The sequence below is a fragment of the Pollicipes pollicipes genome, unplaced genomic scaffold, assembly GCF_011947565.3.
Source record: "Pollicipes pollicipes isolate AB1234 unplaced genomic scaffold, Ppol_2.1 Scaffold_3087;HRSCAF=3621_pilon_pilon_pilon, whole genome shotgun sequence".
Lineage (NCBI taxonomy): Eukaryota > Metazoa > Arthropoda > Thecostraca > Pollicipedomorpha > Pollicipedidae > Pollicipes > Pollicipes pollicipes.
In genome coordinates, this window is record NW_023596225.1 from 15402400 (window position 1) to 15423465 (window position 21066).

Genomic DNA, 21066 nt, shown 5'->3' on the forward strand with positions numbered 1-21066 from the left:
TATCGATAATCGAAATACATCCGGCAGACTTGGTGAAACCAATCTCAAACTGCCAGCCTGCTTGGGGATGCCGACCGCAGCGCGATCACGACACCCGCCAGGCAACGCCCCACAAACACGGCCACCGGCTGGGGACCAGCACCAGCACCAGCACCAGCCGGGCGTGGCACGGCGCGCGGTCCACCTGGTCGGCGACGAGCCCGCCTGTCTCGCTGTTAGCCTCACCAGCACCACGTCCGGCTCGGGGTCGTTGAGGTGGATCAGCAGCGAGATCAGGTTGTTGTGCGTCTGCTCCATGTACTGGTCGCGCAGTGGGCCCTGGCAGAAGGCTGAGCAGGCGCCGAACAGGCCAAACGACGTCGATCGCAGCGCCAACGACTCCTGCGGACAACGCAAGAACTAATCCAGCGACAGCGTGAGCCTGGCGGGCGGTCAGGTCGCGGCGTGGTTCCACTGACGTCGAGACGTGGACAGAGACGTTACGGTGGCGTCAGAGCCGACGCCACAACCAGAGCCAAATCACGAACGACGCTATCACAGACGTGATAATAATGCCGACCAATCCGTCAATGCCACAGTACGTCCTACTCAACGGTCAGCATCGGAAAAGCTGCTGACCGGCTATTCCGATGCCCATGGCCACACCCATCAGCAAACCACTCTCGCATCTCCGTGCCCCGTTGGCAGAGACCGTAAGTTAACAAAGGCCCAGTGAGCCGCTGCTTCGTGCCTAGCACACTGCCTAAACCACCACGTAGATCCCGGTTACGCCACCTCCTTCCTCCTCGCGCCAGGAGCGCCAGCCCACTCTCGGGTGAACCCTCGGAGTGTCCATCCCCGCTATCCCCCCCCCCCCCTGCCCCCACCGTGCCCGGTGTGGTGACTCACACTTTCGAAGTAGACCCGTATCCGTATGGTGATGGGGATGAGCGTGTGCTGGACCTGCTGCTCCGAGACGACGCGCAGCACGCCGGCCAGGGCCGTCATCGCCTGCAGTGGGATGCTGCCGCCCACGTCCTCGCGGTCGTCCAGGCCGCCCAGCATGGCCGACATCACTTGCTGCGCGAACAGGTCCACCTGGCACGCACCACGCAGCGGACATGACGCGCCGCTCACGGACCCGGAGGATGCCCCAGCCGCTCAGGTGAGATTCGCACGCTTATGGTCCACCCGCACGCACGACACGTCCGCACGTCCACACGCACGCACGGCAGGTCCACCTGGCACACACCCCGCAGCGGACATGACGCGCCGCTCACGGACCCGGAGGATGCCCCAGCCGCTCAGGCGAGATTCGCACGCTTTTGCGTGGCGCTTTCCTATAAAGGTTGCGCTGCATGCTTCGTGATGTCGCAAAATCGATGATACAAACATAGAGAAGCGCACCAAGCACCTACCGTTTTGAAGCCCATTCTCAGTTACTACGTTCGAAACAATGAAATTTGCCCTGAAAATGATTGGACAAAACAATGGGTTTTCTCGTGAAAGTGTCATCGCGAACCCCGCTTCAGACCGCAGTGTAATATTTTCCAATAGCTTTTATAAAATGCACCATTTTTCTGATCCGGTGGAAATCTAACTTCGACCAAACCACGACATAAGCTTTCTTACCTAACGACAAGCAATTTTTTAAATTCGTTTTTCCCTTTCCTACTTCATATCCGGTTTGTTTCTTTCACTCACCATTACTTTCGACATTCATCGACAAGAAACAGATATTTTATAACGACCGATGGCAGCATCTTAAGTTCATCCGATGACTTTCGAAAAATGCTTAGTTTGACCATTTCCGGCAAAACCATCTTAGAAATTTCACATTCAAATCGTCCCAAACACCGAAAACACACTTTTCACATCTTTCAAATTATAGACATCAATACCGATAGTTTTTCATCGAGAAGCACTTAACGAGATGCAGCGTAGAACATACACAACTGGAAGCATTGATAAAATACATCTCCGATTTCAAGCATTGGAGACCGTGAGGAAACCTAAGTCGATGAAGCAGCACATTATCGTAAGACTAGTGAACACAAGCACTCCGAAGATCAGGCAGTGTGTTCAATCAGCGCAAAAGTCATGACGTTTTTAATCTGCAAGAAGTACACGTGTCGTACCGCAATACATAAAGACATATGCATTTCGCCAACAGAGCCACAAGGGCCCACCGAGGTTGACCTAGCTCAGGTTCCGTGCACATCCTCGAAACTAATCTTACCACCTGACCAGCATCTAATCTTACCACCCGACCAGCATGAATTTAGCTATAAATGAGATCTTTAGACTGATAGAATTTGTCCAATTGTGTTTTAATGTTGCTAGAGAGGGACTCCCTACTACTTCGTTTGTCGACCCATTCCAATGATTCACTACTCTTTAACTAGATGACATTTGCTTAATGAAACTGGTCTCCTCAATGTCTCGGCCTAGTTTCCATTGCGCACGCCGTGCACACGTCGCTCGCCGTTTGGGACCCCCGCCCAACTTTCGCACTTGGTTGCCCACTTCCCGGCTTCCGCGAACTGGAGTCCTTCCACCCTGGTTCTCGTGCCTCACACCACCGCGCCGTTCGCCGTCGCCGACGTGCTGGTATTTTGTCGGCAGTGGGCGCTGGTCCGAACGCTCTCTCATTCCGATGACCACGGCAGAGCACGGACTGCCATCACCATGGCTTTACCGCACGGGCTGCCATCATCATGGCTTTACCACCGAACCACAAATGCTTTTCAATGTTGTGGCCACTTTGCGTAGCCACTCAACGCTGCAATGTGCAGCATATAAAACTCGTTGCAAGAAGTGTGTTGAAAGGACTGTTATGGGTACCTCGGCGTCGCGTGATCACGGACAGGGCTTGTCGGGAAAATGCGGAGCACAGAGGGTCTCTCTGCGGCGAGCGCACACTCACCAGCTGCGTGTAATCCACACCGAAGCCCTGAAAAGAACGCAAGCCGTCAGCGCCCAGAAGAGCGCCTCACAAGCGCGCACAACAGCAGGATATCACGCAAGCACACAGAGCAGAGCGTCACATACGTGCAACACAAGCGTCACATAAGTGCCCCCCGTCCCCCCAATACCACCGGAGAGCGACAGGAAGGGGGGGGGGGGGGCGAACGGCACAAGACACTGAGACGGACCACAGTTCATCCATCCACCGGGTCGGCGGCGTTAGTGTGTCCACGGCCCTGACGAGTGCCGGAGAGGTCATGCAAGCCATGCAAGCGGCGTCGCCCTCAGCTGGTCGCAGCAATAGCCACTTCAAAAGATCGTCTTTTGTCACAAAAATGTGCTGAGCAAGAGGAGCTGGTCGGGTACCGTCCTGCTGATGTTAGAGGGAGGACACGGCAGGCATACGATAAGATCTGCTACCGGGAGATCTTACCGTACACCCCCGTGTCCCAGGCGGCTGAATAGACCCCTGTACTCACCCCCGGGTGTCCCAAGCAGCTGATGTGGCACCTGTACTCACCCCCGGGCGTCACAGGCAGCTGATGTGGCCCCTGCACTCATCCCCGGGTGTCTCAAACAGCTGATGTGGTCCCTGCACTCACCCCCGGATGTCCCAGGCAGCTGATGTGAGCCCTGTACTCACCCCCGGGTGTCCCAGGCAGCTGATGTGGCCGAGCCCCAGCAGACAAAGTCGGCGCACCACCGGCGACGAGTCGATCAGACGCGACACAAGGCTGTTGAGCAGCGTCTCGATCAGCGGCACGCTGCCGGCGCACCGGTGCCGCACCAGCTGCGGAACGTCGGCACCGGTCAGCCGTCGACACGCACAGCGGCGCGCTCCCAGCAGCGACCGACGCCGTGCGCCGCCACCCGACCTGCGCCGCATGTCCATCACCAGAGCCGCCCGTTCACATGTGGCGGCGAAAGACTGACAGCACATCGCAGACGGACCGTCAGCAGCACAGCCGACTGGGCAGAGCCAGAGTGCAGGCCGCCTCGTGCCTTTCCCTGAGCAGCGCGAGTTCAGCGGGACCACGGGCGGCTCACCTCTCCGTAGAAGGCGACGGCGGCGATCCTCTGGGCCTCGTACATGCTGGAGAGGTCGGAAGCCAGACATCTGACCAGAGGCGCCATCAAGTGCGGACTTTGAGTCACCACCGTGCTACAGCGGACGGGAGCGGACGGTCAGCAGTCGAACAGGGCAGGGGGGCGGCGAACAGCGGCCGGCCAGAGTCGCAGGGCTTCAGACCACAGTCTGTGCTCAGACCGGGGCCGACTGTCCGATGGTCCACCACAAGGCCACACCAAACAGTCGCTCAGACCAGGGCCGACTGTCCGATGGTCCACGACAAGGCCACACCAAACAATCAGTTACTTCGGTTACATCTCCAAGACAAAATTCGAGAGTCTTGGATGCACATTCGGGTGTGCTATTATCATAAGCGTTATATCCTGCCTTAGCACACCGTAACACGTAATGACAGATGCTGATGCAAATTATGTTATATTCAACTGATGCAAATTATGTTATATCTGCATTATTAGATGGGCTTGACACAGTATGAGAGATAAAACCACATTCGAATGATATCGTGAAATACACCTGCCTTGACATGGCAATAACGAATTCTGAATAGCGGCCGAGGTCCTCCAGCGGCTCTGTGCGTGACGTCATCACTTCGGCGAGCTCATTCAGCTGCACGCAGCGCAGGAAAGCCAGTAGCGCCTCACTAGCGATCCTAGCGGGCACACGAAAAAACATTGATGGGCAAGAACGTACACCCCGCGGATTGGGACAACATGCATTTTGCATTTTCTAGGAAGGGGAGGTGGTCAACAAGTGAATCTGCAACCATACAAACCTGCAAAATCACTGGTAGTTACCAAAGCTCGGTGCCGTGTCAGGCATGCCTCCAAAGGATTCGGCGCAACCCGCAGTCGAGGTACCCCTGCAATCCTCTTGACAATTCGCCGATTAAGACGGCAATACGCCACAAATGGTCAAGTGCAAGATGTGCATCTTCTGCATGTTGGACAGCACCGTCGTGGAAATGGACACAACGCCATCAAAATACGACCTCAGGTCACGGATTCGTTATCAGGGGTCAAGCTGGTCTGTGGTGAACACAACTGGCTACGTTGGGCGTTAGTTGACGCTGATTCGACAGATATACTGAAACAAGTGTAACATCCTCGTGTCAACGCTTTTACAATCTCAGAGCATCATGCGCACGTACGACCCGAGCTAGCAGCTGAAATCTTTAACATCGCCGACTTCCCTCAATGATATCAGGGCCTCAAGTTCGTGAGGTCAGCGGCCGTGCATGACGTCAGCGGCCGCGCATGACGTCAGCGGCCGTGCATGACGTCAGCGGCCGCGCATGACGTCAGCGGCCGTGCATGATGTCAGCGGCCGTACATGACGTCAGCGGCCGTGCATGACGTCAGCGGCCGTGCGTGACGTCAGCGGCAGTGCCGACGAACCTGAAGGGGCTCAGCTTGTAGGCACCGCGGTTGGGCACGAACGAGTGGGCCGGCTGGTTTTTGACGGCGGCCCCGGAGACGGGCGGGAAGACGCCGACGTAAGCGGCCTGCGCCAACAGCAGACGCGCCAGCAGCTGCGGTACGTCGGGCGCACACGACTCGGCGACCTCCGGCAGCGCGAACATCTCCGTCATGGCACTGATAGCCTGCCGGGCGACAGACCGGCGGCAGTCAGCTCCCAGTCGGGCCGGCCGGGCCGCGGGGACGGCGGCTGCGCCGGGCACCGCGCCGCGCCACCCCGCAGCAAGACGGCCCCGGCCAGTGGGCTCCGGCGGGGTCAGGAGCGGCCGGGCCGGCTCCAAACGCTGCCGGGAGAGCTTATGCAAAGGCAGGTCCTAGCCTCACGCCACGATGCGCGGTCTGCACTGCGGTCATGCCATTGACACATCGCCACGTGGACTGAGCAGGCATAAAGTAGCATGACCAGAGGAACCCGACCAACAGCGGATGTCGCGAATACTGGCGGGCTCCAGGTGACCAAACAAGTAAATAAGGTGAATATAACCACAATATCACGCATATACAGAAATGAAGGCACACACGGACGTCGCAGCAGCAGCAAACGAACCAGCGTCAAAAGACGTACTTCACGAGTGCCCCGCGGACCGCCTCGACGGCGGTAGCCCCGAGACGACCGCCGACACTCAGCTTAGGGCCGCGCCCGCCAGATAGCGCCGGGGGCACCGCCGCGCGATCCCGCCGCCGGCGGCCAGCGACGCGGCTCTCTGCAGCGGAGTGTTTACTAAGTTCCGGTCCGCAACCCGTGGCGGCGGCGGCGCGCGCGCCTGTTTACATCCCACGCGCGACCACAGACGCGCGCGGCCGGCGCCGGGTCGCCTGTCACGCCGACACCCGGCTCTGGCGCCGGTACAAGCCGGGCCGCGTTCTGGCGCCAGTGCAGCTGCTCCGCTAGCCCCACACCACTGATGCTGTGATGCGCCAGCAAAACAGCACGCTTAGAAGAAACTAGTCTTCAACTCCGCAATATGAAAACGGCAACGGGAATCCACACGAATCAATCATTCACATTTCTCGTTCGCAAGAATGTATACATCCATAGCCTGCGAATCGTTTGTTGGATTTGTTGAGAAGACAACACACACACACGTACGTGAACAGTATTTATTCCCGCCTTTGCGGTAACTAGCAAAGATAATATTAAAGAAGGTGCCCGCATTCGCAGACACCAGCCTGTTGTGAACTTGGCCGTCGCGTTTGTTCCAGCGCCGACCGAGGAAGTGGGAGCCATGCACTGGAAGCGTCAGCCCGAGTCCAAAGCTCACTGTCACCCGTTGGCCAGCCGCCGACCTGCAGACTGGTCCGTGTGAGTCAAGGCCACATCAGCGGCGGCCTGGCAGCAGCAGACCACACAACAGGCGTCCGAGCTGGGCAGCCTCGTCGCGTGGCGGCAGCGGGCAGCCGCCGTCGCTTCTGATGGGGACCTTCCCCATCCCCAGCCAATCCGCAGCCGAGCCGGTGGCCCTCGGGTCGGCGCGGTGTGGATGACGCGCGGGGACTGTGCACCTCAATGCGGGCTAATCGCGTCTGTTGGACATGGACCGGTTGCGGCGGGGCGGCGGTCGGCCGGCCGCCGGCTCGCCCACTATGCGGCCGAACCAGGACGAGCTGCGGCGGCGCGGCGACTCCTGCGGCACCGCCAGCTCCGACTGCGGCCGGCCGAGCGGCGGTGCCGCCGTCGGCAGCGGCGGCCGTCCCGTCGGCGGCCGGCGCCGCACCACCGGCTCCGTCGCCGTCTCCGTCGCGAGCAGCGGCAGCGCGGCGGGTGACGCTGGCGGCGGCTCCTCGTCGGCGAACACCTCGCCGCTGACCTGCCCGCCGCTGGCCTCCTGCAGCGCCCGCTCCAGCTCGGCCTCGGAAAACTCAGAGTCAGAGTCCAAGTCGTCCGACTCGGGCGACGCCGCCGGCCGGCTAGGCACCGCCTCCAGCTGCGCCACCAAGTCCTCCACCGTCAGCTGCGCCGACTTCTCGGTCGCCACGTCTAGTAGCTCGCGCAGTCGCCACGTGGCCTCGTCTTGAAGCGAGTGGCGGCGCAGCAGGGCCGGCCGGAAGACGCGGCCGTACACGAGTCGCCAGCCACCGCCCAGCCGTGCCGGCGCCGCCAGCCAGAGCAGCAGGGCGACGCGCACCAGCCGGCACCAGGCCGGCACCGCTGCCCAGCCGTCCCCCGGCACGGCCAGCAGCGCGTGCACGCACCAGTAAGTAAGCCAGCGGCGCGCCGGCCGCCGGCTGGGCGAGCCGAGCGCGGCCAGCGTCAGCAGCGCTGGGTAGAGCACGGTGCTCAGCAGGGCGGCCAGCGCCGGCCCGCCGAGCAGCAGCGCGGCAGCCAGCAGCGGCAGCCACAAGGCCGGACGCTGCGCACAGGAACACACGGAGAGAGGCGGCGACAGAGGCGCGGACCAGCCGAAACCGGCCAAGAAAGACAGAGGGTTGGGCTGAGTAGCAAAGCAAGTCACAGAAGGGAAGACAGGCTCCGAAAAACGGCATGCCAAAAGACCACACCGGAAAAGCGTGAGGCAAAACACATCACCGCAACAGTGAGAGGCCCACACCGACGAAAACAAAACGGAAGCAAGGGCGGAGGCTAACACACGATACGCTGGGGTCAATTCGACACCTTTTAGTGACAAAAACTCCCAAAAGGTGTAAAATAGCAGCGCCACTTTGTGTAGCTGCAGACAACTGTATTGTTGGCATTGAGAGGCACAAGATATTATTTCGACGTCACTAGCACCCGCCGGCTAAAAACCAGGCTTCAGTTGCCAGCAAAGGCAATCATTATGACAGTTTTCAGGCTCACTTAACAAGAGTTTTGGACGAAGTCATACAAGTTTGCGATGGTTTCTTAGCCAACTATAAAACTCACACATGCTATTAGGAAAACAACTAATTCCATTGATCTTGCGAAGTTATAACGGTCAGGCCACGGCCAAACCAGGGACAATTATCAAGGCCAGATTAAGGCCAAAGCCAAACAGGTTTTGACTGGAGATTGTTTCACGGGTTAATGATTAACGCTCATTTCTATTCCATGATTACAGAGACAACAGATCTCTTCTTCACTTTAGGACGGTCACGCGAGGTTACTGACCTAATATGACTAATAAGTATGCTACGTTGAAGAACTTGCCATCTGCGGTGCTTTTCAACGCAAATTTTAAAATCGAACATCAAAGTGCCGACATCATTTTTGAATATTTTTTTCTTTCTGGAAGGTTGAATAATGCCACCGACTTTAAGTATCTTTTTTGCTAAAAAGTATCAGTATGTAGGCTGATTGTGTGAGGTCTGAAGGCAATTAGGACTTGTTGTAATTTGAGCCTGTTCGAACTTAGTTGACCCGTAGGCTACCAGCTAGAAGTTAAACCATTTCACACACACGAATTCACATACGAGTCCTGCCTACACTGGCAACTTGACGTATCTAGCTCCCTTACTTTCTGAAATTTCATGGAGTCGAATCGACCCCACCCTGCACCGGAGCGCATCACATTCCGCCGGCCACCCGAACGGTGCTTCGAACACCACCTGAAGCGAGCCCACAACGCGGCGGCCAGCGGCGCGAGCGCCAAACGGTCCCACCAGCCTGGCCGGGCGGTCACTCACACATAGCGGCTGCAGCATGGCGATGCGCACGGGCTGGTCGCGGCCCGGGTCACGCTGCTCCTCGTACGGCGCCGACGAGCTGACCAGCTCCATGAACTGCTGCAGGATGTTGCTCGAGAGGCGCGGGTCGCGGCCTATCACGCGCCAGCAGTCCACCACGTGACTGGAGCGCGGAGCGGAACGAGCGTCACACGGCGGGTCACGGACGGTCAGACGCTCAGGTCAGCCACCGCAGAACGAGAGGCACCGATGCAGATGGCACCGGGTTATGGAGATTTGGAATTCATCACAAATTTGGAAGCCCGGGCTACCTGCGCCCACAGAAATTTGCAAAGCATCGCACGCGGCAAGGTTTCCGTGATTTGCGAACCCCGAGCGCTGATACTGTCTCAAGTGCGGCATGATGAGGTGCCGTGACGACCAAAAACTGAGCAATGAAACATGTTAAATCACAACTGGTCACGTGACATCAAAATCCTACGACAAACCCGCGGAAAAATATTACTGGGGAAAATAACTGCAACGATTTCCCGCGAAAGGTTGAGGCTGGAAGCATTTAAACGCGCGTATACGAGCACTGCGTTGAAGTCATGTTCTCAAAATGGGCAATGGGGGCGAAGTCATGCGGCGCAGCATGCCCGCCTTCCTTGCGATTTGAGAACCCCTCACGGTTCGTGTCAACTCCGTCCACACTGGATGTCTATTAGCACCCCGCCACGCGCCCGCCTCGACCCACTGACTCGTCGTAAGGCAGCGGGTAGGCGAGCAGTGCCGACGTCACGGCCACGATGTGGTGCGACGAGAGCGTCTGCACGGCGCACAGGGTCTCCTGGCGCGTCTCGGAGTGCGAAATCTCCGCCAGCTTGGTGTGCAAGCCGTCTGCGGAACGGCGCGCCAACACCGGGGCGTCAGCAACACCGGGGCGTCAGCAACACCGACGACTGGCCGAACGCAGACGCCCGGCCGCCGAGCGTGGTCCGTGCGCAGCGGTCAATGCCACGCATTTACCAGCGTCGGATACACTGGGCATACCAGCCACACGCGCGCGAACGACTGGTCATTCCCTGCCACCCGCGTTATCACCGATGCAGCAACTGCAGCGCGCCGACAGTGGATCCGGACATGCGGTTGCAACAGACCGAGTCTGGCGCCGCACACGCGGCGGATCGGACGGCCCGGTCCGCAGGCCGGGGGCATCACTCACGGAGCACCTCCGGCACGTGCTGGTAAAACTCGGCGCCGCGCATGCGCAGCAGGACGGTGGTGGCGACGGCGGCGCCGAGCGAGCTGGTGGCGTGCCGGTCCACCAGGCCCGGCAGCAGCGTCTCGAAGAACGGCCGCAGCTGGCTCGAGCTGACCTTCTCGCTCAGGATCTGTCGGTGACCGCGTGTGGTCAGGTCAGGCCACGTCAAGTCCAGCCAGGACCGGTCCAGTCCAGTCTGATCCGGTCCGGTCCGATAAGGTCAGGTTAAGTAAGCTCAGGTCAGACGTCAGGTGTCAGGCTGCGTGTGCAAGATGCCGGTCAACAGTCGCACGAAAGTTCCCAGAAACCATCTGACTCCACATGTATCAAAGGAAGTGCTCCACATTCACATGGCGTTTTTAACTGAAACAGACATTTTGAAGACATTTCGGTGATGTTCACAATCCTGCCCCTCTCGAAACCTAAGCCTCCCTAGTTTCTGGGCTAGACGCCCGCCAACATTGGGAAAGGTAGATCGGGGAGAGCATTTCAAACTCACATCGCCATTCATGATGTCACTCAGTCATAATGACGTCATTCCAATCCTGCCGTTCCATAAGCCATACGGCGATCAAGGTCGAGAAAAACCTAACTGTCGAGGCGTTCACATTTGGCGTTCGGACGCACGATTTCCAGACACAGCGGCCGGTCACTGGCTCTCAATCAATGTTATGCAGTGCACGATGACGTAATCAATGCATGACGCATCGAGCAGCATATTTACTCCGGTAGACCAGGTAGACATACACACAACTCGCATGGTAAATGAATGCGGCCATTCTTCAGACAAAAACCATTTGGACTCATACTATCAGGATGATACAATACTCCCGCCCCGCGAGTCAGCTAAGCAGCTACCAGTCCATCCCTCCATGCGCCCGCCGGCCGTGGGTCGACAGCCCACGGCGCTGGTCCGGCTGTATACCGGAGCACCGGCCGCCGGCCGCACCATACCTGCGACAGCGTGGCCATGTCCTGCTTGAGGTTGCTCTCCTCGGCGTTCAGCAGCCTCTCCCGCAGCTCCTTCATCGCCTCCATGTCCCACTGGTTGCCCTCGTACCGCGACACGATTCTTCCCGTGCGCAGGGAGGCACGACAGTCAACAAACGGGCAGTACATCTGGCTGATACGTTCAAAGCCCGCCCATATTTTTCTCTGCTTTAGAAAGTTAATCTCCCTAATCTCGACCTTAATGACAGCCCATCCGTAATGATGGCTGGTGGATGTTGGCTGGACTGCCGGACCACACGACCCGAACGTAAGGCGCGCTGAACGCTTCCATACAACTCCATAGGAGCGCCAACAACACCGTACACTCCAGACCGTCACCGCTTCCCACTGCTCCTCCTCAGGGGCTACCCACCCCGATAGATGGTGTCAAGCCTCACTTAAGCACGGTGTGGACAGCATCGACGGCAATGGGCCGAATGGTGAGCTCTGGGTCCACACATCGCGGCACCAGCGTGGCCAGCAGCTGGCCACCCACGCAGAAGCTGACCGGATTCTGCCGGCACGGCACGGCACGGCACGGCATCAGGGCGGAGCGGCACGGCACGGCATCAGGACGGAACGGCATGACATCAGGACGGAACGGCACGGCATCAGGGCGGAACGGCACGGCACAGCATCAGGGCGGAGGGCACGGCACGGCATCAGGGCGGAGCGGCACAGCATCAGGACGGAGCGGCACGGCATCAGGGCGGAACGGCACGGCACGGCATCAGGGCGGAACGGCACGGCATCAGGGCGGAACGGCACGGCACAGCATCAGGGCGGAGCGGCACGGCACAGCATAAGTGCGGAGCGGGCGGGGAGACGCACCGCAGCAGCACGGCATCAGGGCGGAGGTCACGGCACGGCACGGGGCGGAGCGGGCGGGGGGACGCGGCGCCGCAGCACGGCATGAGGACGAAGGGCACGGCACGGCACGGGGCGGAGCGGGCGGGGAGACGCGGCGCCGCAGCACGGCATCAGGGCGGACCGGGCGGGGAGAAGCGCCGCAGCGGCACCCGCTCACCGCCGTTCCGGTTCGCACTCGTGGGAAAAAACAACCAGTCATGCGCTGCAAACACAAATCACCACGGAGTCAGGACCGATGACCGGCTGGGCTCGGGTCGCCACGAGCTCCGTAGCACCACTTACACCCTCGCCAACTTGGACGTTGTCCAGGTATGCCTGCAGCACCATGCCCAGCGTCGACATGCTGTGGGCCCGCTCGTGCGCCGCCTGTGACGTCACCCAGGGCACCAGTGACGTCACCAGGTCGTCCAGCACGGCCGGCGTGACGTCTCGCAGCAGCAGCGTGCAGACCAGCCGGTCCAGCTCGGAGACGATCTGGCGGGACGGGGCGGCGAGACGTCACCCGGCGGGCGGCAGCGGTCCGTGCAGCCCATACTACTGGCGACCACCGCCGGCCTCAAGGCCCTGAGGCGCGCTCCCTGCTGCCTCCGAGGGGTCACAGGTCAGAGACTAGTTTGCCGTCCCCACACCATTCTGTAGTAAAGCTTAACATCAACTATCATCTTAACATCATTAACGGGGTTTAGTGCTGCGAAAATGAACGCAATGCGCACCGAACATTCTCTTGTAAAAGTGCCCATCTTTCACTGACCAGAATACTTCAGAAAAAAGTTCTGGGCTTTAGCAGAAACTATTGACATTCCGGTAGCTGTAGATTCAAGACACGAGAACTACTTGTCACGTGAGCCTATAACTATCGCGCTTCGTGGACGAACTGACGAGTCAACGCCGGCAGCATAACGCAGGTGTCACCTTGCTGACATCCGGGATGATCCGGTGTACAGAGCGCCGGCCCGACGCGAAGGATAAATCGCAACAAGCGACGGTGCTGGGCTCACCTTCCTGTGGATCTGGTACTGGACGGTGGACTGGTGGTCCTGCGGCAGCTCACGCCGCACCGGGTACACCGCCTCGAACACCGTCTGCAGCATGCGCGTGCGGTCCTCGGTGGAGAGCGCCGGCTCCAGCGACCTGTCGGCACGCCCGGCGTCCGGTGAGCGCACGCAGCCCACGGCCCCACAGCCAGGGTCACCGACCGACCCTCGACCAATCACAACACAGCCACATCACGCCCAAGGCCACCTGGCGCACAGGGGCTGCCTGACGTCTAGACGGCAACACTTATAATGCTGATGGTGTGTGTAGTTTCCCCATGCACCTCTCCGAAGTTCTGCCCTCACTGAAAGTGCGGCAAATGGAAGCAAACCTGCGGAGAGACAATGGCGGGGTGTTCCACAGACTCCACCAGGCGGAGCGGCCACCCGCGGCCGACAATACACGAGAACCAGCTGAGACGCCAGCCGCGTCGAACGTTACGTCCTCCCACGGGCCTGCCGCATTCGGGAGTCGCCCGCGGCCGGCGGCGGGCACGCCACTCACACGAGCGCTGTGGCCGTGGCCAGGATCAGGTGCACCACGTCCAGCTCGTGCTCCACGCGCAGCGCCGACAGCGTGAACTGCAGCAGCTGGTCGCGGCCGCGGAACCGGTAGCGCTCCTTGAGCCGGTCCGGGTGCAGGGCCCGGGCCAGCTCGCCGGACGTCTCCACCAGAGCTCGGCGCACCTCGGCCGTCTGCGGCACCGCGTCAGGGTGTCACGGGGCGCCGACCGCGCCAGGCCGCGCGCGGCACGGGCGCCGGCGATACCGGAACGAGGCAGCGGAGGAGGTGCCTCGGCCGTACGCGAGGCCCGAGCTACGCCCGCAGTGTGATGTGGCCGTGGAAGGGACGACAATGCGGCTTCAAGTGCCGATACAATACTGAGGGGGACCGATATCAGGCGAGGGCGGGTCTAGCTGGAGCCACGCATCGGTTATCTGCTGGCAAAGGAGGGGAAGACGGGGGAGTAGCGACAACTCTGCACACACCTTTAATGACGGACGACCACCACATACCGCGTTACCGGTGACACAAAGATCAGACGGTGGGAACACCGGAACACCGAAAGTGAAGTCCAGATCAGATGACATGCTTGACATACTGACAATAACCGCGCACATCTACGAACCACTACACTTCGCCTGCGGGTACCCGACGCCCTGGTTTCCCAGTGTCTGAGTGCCGGGAGTAACACTACCTACCTGGCCCGAATCAGTGGCTGGCCATTCTACCGGACTGCGGCCTCCCTGCGAGCCTGCCGGCAGGCCTCACCTTGCATGTAGGCAGGAAGGTCTGCAGGTCGCGGAACACGGGCACCTCGAACCGCTCCAGCAGCAGGTGCTGTGGCGCCATCATGGCCACCTGGCCGTAGCACAGGATCACTGTGGCCCGCATCCGCTCCTGGGCCGCCTCGCCCTGCGGTTGCACGGTACACGCCTGTCAGGGCACACAGCGCTCCTGCCTCCTGGTGGTGCGCTGCGGCACGCGGGCAGCACACGCTGGTGGCCAAAAGGGCTTCCTCGCAGCAGTGTCGGATCATGGTGACAATAGGCTCTGAGGACCACCCAAATGGTTTTTGAAGTAAACTTTTGAACGCTTTCGGCTAAGATCGTTAGATAATCCAAAAACGTACAAGACCTCAGATACAAAAGACAAGCAGCAGCATCAGACATCACCTCCACGAAATTTTGTCATTTCAAGCGCTGACTGTTAGGCGAAGGCAGGGGCAGGTGAGAGGTGTCGACAATGTATTTTGACACCCCACGCTGGGCCAGCCGCCTGGTCGGCACCTTGGTGTCCTTCATCAGGCCCAGCAGGCCGGTGGGCTTCTTGGTGAGCTCGGCGCGCGCCACCTGGTCCAGTTTGGCCAGCACAGGGTCCAGGTGCACGGACGAGACCAGGCCAAGCGCCAGCGCGCACCCCTGCCGGCGGAGACGTCTGCGTCACGCCACAGAGTGTACGTGTCCACCAGCGCCACGCCCGCCAGTGTCACACCACACCCGCTCCGAGTGTATGTCCATCAGCGCCACGCCCGCCAGTGTCACACCACACCCGCTGCGAGTGTAGGTCCACCAGCGCCACGCCCGCCAGTGTCAATGTCAGCCACGTCCGGCGCCTGGGCAGGCCGAGAGCCACCCGTCACAGATTGGTGTCGGCCGTGAAGAGCAGGGGGGAGAACCAGCACACTGAGCGTAGTTATGCCCACTGCAGCGTAGTGCTCCGCTTTCATTACCATCGAGCACGATCCGGGAGAAAAAAGAACGCGCGAACACACCGCTGAGGTCACACGGTTTGTCAACTGGTGGTGCATTATCACGTAACAGGCTAAACTCGGACTGCCGTCGCACACAAGGGATAATAGACAGATACCAATAAAGGTGCAGATGTCGGATACTGTCGGAATGACAGCCCCAGCGCTGTGCATTTGGCTGTCTGCAGCGCATCGGTTCGACTAACCCCTATCACGGCCGTCTGGAGCCCATCTGCTCACCTGCCTCTCACACGGCCGTCTAGAGTCCATCGGCTCACCCGTCTCTCACACGGCCGTCTGGAGCCCATCGGCTCACCTGTCTCTCACACGGCTCCGTATGCCGGACCGCGGCGAAAATGGCGTCGATGTGGGCGCACACCAGCTTCTTATGCTGCTGGCGGCATACGCTCGCGGCCATGCAGCGCATGAGGAAGGCCCGCTCGCGCGGTCGGTCGACATACAGCGGAGAGTTCAGGTGGCCGGCCATGGCAGCGCCTGTCGACACACGCCGCCGGCTCAGCAGGGCACCAGAAGGGGCGCCGGACGTCTGGTGTCAGCCCTGGCCGGGGCTGGCCACTGGCTGGGAGGACATGCGGGCACGTGACGCATGACGCACGATGTGAACACCGTACACATATGCCAGACAGACGTAGCGCGACTGTCACAAGACTGGTAAATTATAAGCGCCTGAGTGACAACGAAATGGTACGGGTGGTACCCGAGGAAGGCAGGCTTACAGCATGCAGTCACGAGCACAGCCCCTGAAGACACGAGACGAGAACAGCGTCAAGCGAGCGCACCAGTGGCGCGCAAACCTAAGCATTGCCAGATGATGACCGGACTCTTGGGAAGCGATGACTGACGGCCATATGGCGCATGCCGCCTGCCTGGTGAGAATAAAGCTAATCACAGGTATTCAGAATGTCGGCAATGACCAAAAAACCTTATAAATATAGGTACATCATCAAACATAAAACAAGGACCACCCCATCAGCAGCAAGCAGCTCTTGTAGAACCCAGAGCTTCATGCGACGCGAACTACATTATCTTTCAACGCGAACATGCTTTCTATTGTGCCGAACGATAGTTTTATGAGAGACGCTAAAGCGAATAAACATATTTGTTGGACAAATCACAAATAGTCGGAAAAGGACGACTCAAGCCGTACCGACCTTACGAAGGGCCAATTTTAGCAGTGCGAGCCTCCCTAAATACAAGCCCACAAAGCAGCACGCACGGCGACAAGCATTAGCCACTCGGTCGACGTCCGCTATCTGTCGGCCGGCCAGCTTCCGCTCACGCACTGCAACTGCCAGAGCCGCGCCCGGCGCGTGCCCGTCGCCGACAACAAACAACACTTGGCCCGGTCCCGACTAGTTCAGCACCTCGCGCATCGACCCCGATCGACCAGCACCAGCCCAAAAACCGCCAACACCCCAAACTACGAGCCGGCCGCGCCGTCGCCATGCCCCCGGTGGTGGCCGGTAGCGGCCGCCCCGCGCGCCCGTCACACCCGAGGCCGGCCGGCACCGTGCGGCGCAGTGTACCCGCCAGGTGGCGCACGCCCCGGCCACCGGCTCACTCCACACCCCGCCGCGCCAGACGCGGAGCGGCCCATGCGGGACTGGCAGGGGCGGCCCGCGGCCCGCGGCGACTGCCCGGGCCTGTGACCGGACCACTGCGCCGCACGGCGGTGGCGGCCGGCCACTGACCGGCATCGGCCGACGCCATCTGTCGGCGCGCCGGCGGCAGGACGGGCGTGGCCAGAGGAGGGGCGGGGCGGATCATCAGCGCCGATGTGGCGGCCGTGCGCAGCGGCGAGTACCGGCCCAGCGTGCCTACCGGCCGGCACCACTGGCATAGTGAGGGCGGGCCCTGACACCAACACAGCGGGCCGTGACGTCACATTGGTCTTCGGGCCGGAGCGGGCCACGGAAGGCGCGGAGGGCTGAGCGTTTGCAGCTCGCGCTGCCGCTGAACCCTGCCAGTGTCATCAGCGCGCTGGCTCGCGGGGTGCCGAGGATTGCTGGGTACGACTTCACACCAGGCGCCAGCTCACGTGTGTCGCAGGGCAGTTGGCCAAGGTTGCAGGGTGACAAACAAACGTGAACGACCCCACGACGAATCAGAAGCCCGCGCGACAACTTGACGCGCGAAACTGGCAGCCACGCTGACGTGTCCATGCTCCTGTGCAACCGAAGCTCCACGGTGTGCGCGCCAACAGACAAACGATACGCTCGCTAGACTCCAATCTCCGATGCAAGGTGCCAATCAACACAACACAGCGGCTAACATTCGCACCACTACCCCCCGAGCCACGGCAGCGACCGGGCGCCCGGCGCCGCCGACACTTACCCACTTGGTCGACCCACTCCTGGTTGTCGACGGCCACCAGCGACTCGCGCAGGAAGGAGAGCACGGCCAGCTCCCAGTCACGCCCGTGCCGGCCGTCGTAGTTCTCTGTCGGGACACGTCAGGCTGGGTTCACCGCACGGCCCACTCGACGCGGCACGCTTCGGCACACCGCCGTGGCCACCGAAGGCAGGCGTCCGGAGGCGCCGGCTGGACTTGACAGTCACTGGAGGTGGGTCTCGATTACTGTACGCGTCTTAAGGCTAGCGCCCTCACATGACACAAGTGGATGGAGGAGCGGGGGTTGCGTGACCGCACGTAACCAACGGCTTTCGCATTCACGCATGCTTGTCCGTTCGCTGCGCACCGACTCACCACCTCTGATCGCAACGGGCAAGCTTATCCGGGAGTCCGTGCTCGATCAATGAGATGCTCGCGTCGCACATCCGGGAGTCCGTGCTCGACCACTGAGATGCTCGCGTCACACATCCGGGAGTCCGTGCTCGACCACTGAGATGCTCGCGTCACACATCCGGAAGTCCGTGCTCGGCCACTGAGATGCTCGCGTCACACATCCGGGCGTCCGTGCCCAGCCAATGGGATGCTCCCACTGAGCCCACAGCTGTGCAGGAGCCTGCGACTGAGCCCATGCCGTCCACGGGCCTTCCAGGCATCAACTGAGTCTAACCCATAACACTGACCACTGGTGTGACAGTGTGTCACCACCCGACTTTCTACTGTTCAAACGTGCGTTGGGTTTGCACACAAACCACCCAATGGTTTGGGTAGAATGGGTGGTGATAGATCACCCAATAGCTGTTGAGTCTCTCAGCGACGAAGCGGGATTAGCTGGCGGGCTATTCGGCGATATGCCGTCACACCAAACGACCGTACCAATCCCTGGGCTAATCCCGAATGACCAATGAGTCTGCCAGAGAACTATCCCCAGCTGTCCTCGAATTGGCCGGCGAACGACCCTCTGCCGTTACGTCTGTCAGCGACTCGTCGCCCACTGATCATGGGGTTCGATAGAGAGCTATCCCCAACTGAACTCCGAGTTTCACAGCAAACTAGTGCTCACCGACCGCTGACTCTGCCAGGGAGCCTTCCCGACCGACCTCCAATGCGTCAGCGACCCCCTCCTCAACGGCCGTTGAGGTTGCTGTGCAGGCTCTGTGCCTGCACAGCAACTCAACGTTTGTTGAGTTGCTGTGCAGGCACAGCAACTCACAGGAGTTTGACGGTGAGCTACCCCTGAATGATGGCAGAGTTTACGGTGAGGTAGCCCGGGATGATGGCAGAGTTTGACGGTGAGCTACCCAGGAATGGCCGCAGAGTTTACGGTGGAGTACCCCAGAATGATGGCAGAGTTTGACGGTGAGCTACCCAGGGCTGACCAGCTGAGTTTTTGCCCGAGCTGCGGCGACTGACCGTTGAGTTTGTCGGTTAGCTCCGGCAGCCGCAGGTCCCACAGCTCGGCCAGGCCGGTGTTGATCTGGTTGACCAGGCCGTCCATCAGCTGGAGCGCGTGCTGGCCGCGGCCGCCCGGCTCAGGACAGCCCAGCCACACCACCATGTACGACAGCAGCGTGGCCGGCTGATGCAGGTTCGCTGGCGGCGCGGCCGGCCGTCAGCCGTCACATCACAAGCTCTAGACGCGACACGGCGCGGTTAGCAGGCGCGTCAGGCGCCACCAAACAATCCAGAAACGCTCTCATATGAAGCGTGAAGGGGGACGATTTGGCCACCCGTCAGCCCGAAAGGTAGCATTTAAAACGGAAAATGTGAACAGCTATTACATTCATATATGTACTTGTACATTTCTTCTTTCTACATAGCTGGCATACGTCGAGACGCAAGGACCACTGCCATCTAATGACCTAGTCGCATGTCTCTATCCACAAACATACGACGGGGCTGGAGGCGTCTGACGGGGACATGCCATGACAAGCACATGACGGGCGCATGCCAGAGGCAGCTACAAGCAACCGCAATTAAAAAGGCTCCCCCCCTGTTCAGCTCCGCCCGACGGGACGCCCCCGACCCGCCCGTGCTCCTCTGCGCCAGTCACGGCGCCGTCTATCGGCCGCGCCGGCTACTCACGGTTGTTGGCGTATATGTCTGGCTCGGGCTGCATGCGACGCGCGCGGCCGGCCAGCTGGGCGGCGCACTTGATGACAGTGGGCAGCGCGCCGGCGTACTCGGGCACCACGTACTCAAGAAGGTGCGGCCAGAGCAACGGCAGCATCGGCTCGACGGTGGTGCTCAGCAGGTGGAGCACATTCTCACACATGGCGCGCAGTGACTCGGCCGTCACCTCGGCCTCCACTGGCCGCTTCGTCTGTCGGCAGCAGGGCGGGCGCGCCGTCAGAGGGGCGTCGTCGACAGCGGGGCGGGAGCGCCGTCAGAGGGGCGCCGCAGTCGACACCGCAGGTCCGGCCGGCGTCGGCAGCACCGAGAGTCGCCCTCAGCTCAGAGAAGTCTGCCATCGACGGTCTGTAGACCAGCAGCGATACGTACCGACCGGCAGACAGCCTCCTAATCTCAGGACGACTTTGTTCTGATATGGCGGAAAGTCATGCAGGACTAGCGAGGCGTCTGCGGAACACCGCATTCTGCCGGGATGAAACTCTCCACCGTGTCACGTGTCCACCTGATGTTAAGGGTCTCCGAGTAACGAGTCGATATGACGCCCCGCTTATGTGGGGCTGGCAGGGCAAGGCCAGACCGAGCCCGGCTGTCCCGTCTGCGGCGGGGCCGAGCGACGCCGCCTGACGTACCGGCGGGTCGTCGGCCAGGCAGCACTGGCGCACGATGAACTCGATGAAGACGGGGCCGTCCTGCTGCGTCAGGAAGCCGCGGTGGGCCAGGGCGACGATCACCTGCGTCAGCGCCTTCTTCACCTGAGAAGTGGACGGTCACGGCACCGCCGGTCAGCGCCAGCCGGGCCGCACCGCCAACAAACCCCTACTGTCGCACATCCACACCCACGCACGCGCACGCACACACAACTCACACGCGCCCCCCCCCCCCACACATATACCAACATACGCACACGAGAGTGAGAATGAGATGTGAGAGAGTGGTGTGTGAGAGAGCGAGAGAGCGAGAGAGCGAGAGAGAGAGAGAGAGAGACAGAGAGAGAGAGAGCGAGAGAAGAGAGAGAGAGAGAGAGATAGAGAGAGAGAGAGAGATAGAGAGAGCGAGAGAG

General features: G+C 60.5%; 1 protein-coding gene across 1 annotated transcript in view; it reads right to left on the reverse strand.

Annotated features, from left to right (window-relative positions):
- The window catches only part of LOC119089788 (maestro heat-like repeat-containing protein family member 1), a 34198-nt gene that overhangs the window by 3148 nt on the left and 9984 nt on the right, over positions 1-21066 (reverse strand). Inside the window, exons 10-32 of the mRNA XM_037212604.1 lie at positions 20636-20758; positions 19959-20196; positions 19287-19466; positions 17859-17963; positions 17216-17341; positions 15820-15998; positions 15043-15174; positions 14525-14668; positions 13757-13947; positions 13216-13348; positions 12500-12691; positions 11746-11861; positions 11312-11429; positions 10319-10487; positions 9855-9993; positions 9115-9277; positions 5431-5636; positions 4554-4685; positions 3994-4108; positions 3590-3736; positions 2906-2932; positions 889-1077; positions 226-381 (exon numbers count right to left, since the gene is read on the reverse strand). Of these exons, the coding sequence (XP_037068499.1) occupies positions 226-381; positions 889-1077; positions 2906-2932; positions 3590-3736; positions 3994-4108; positions 4554-4685; positions 5431-5636; positions 9115-9277; positions 9855-9993; positions 10319-10487; positions 11312-11429; positions 11746-11861; positions 12500-12691; positions 13216-13348; positions 13757-13947; positions 14525-14668; positions 15043-15174; positions 15820-15998; positions 17216-17341; positions 17859-17963; positions 19287-19466; positions 19959-20196; positions 20636-20758 (3420 nt within the window). The remainder of the gene's footprint in view (positions 1-225; positions 382-888; positions 1078-2905; positions 2933-3589; positions 3737-3993; positions 4109-4553; positions 4686-5430; positions 5637-9114; positions 9278-9854; positions 9994-10318; positions 10488-11311; positions 11430-11745; positions 11862-12499; positions 12692-13215; positions 13349-13756; positions 13948-14524; positions 14669-15042; positions 15175-15819; positions 15999-17215; positions 17342-17858; positions 17964-19286; positions 19467-19958; positions 20197-20635; positions 20759-21066) is intronic.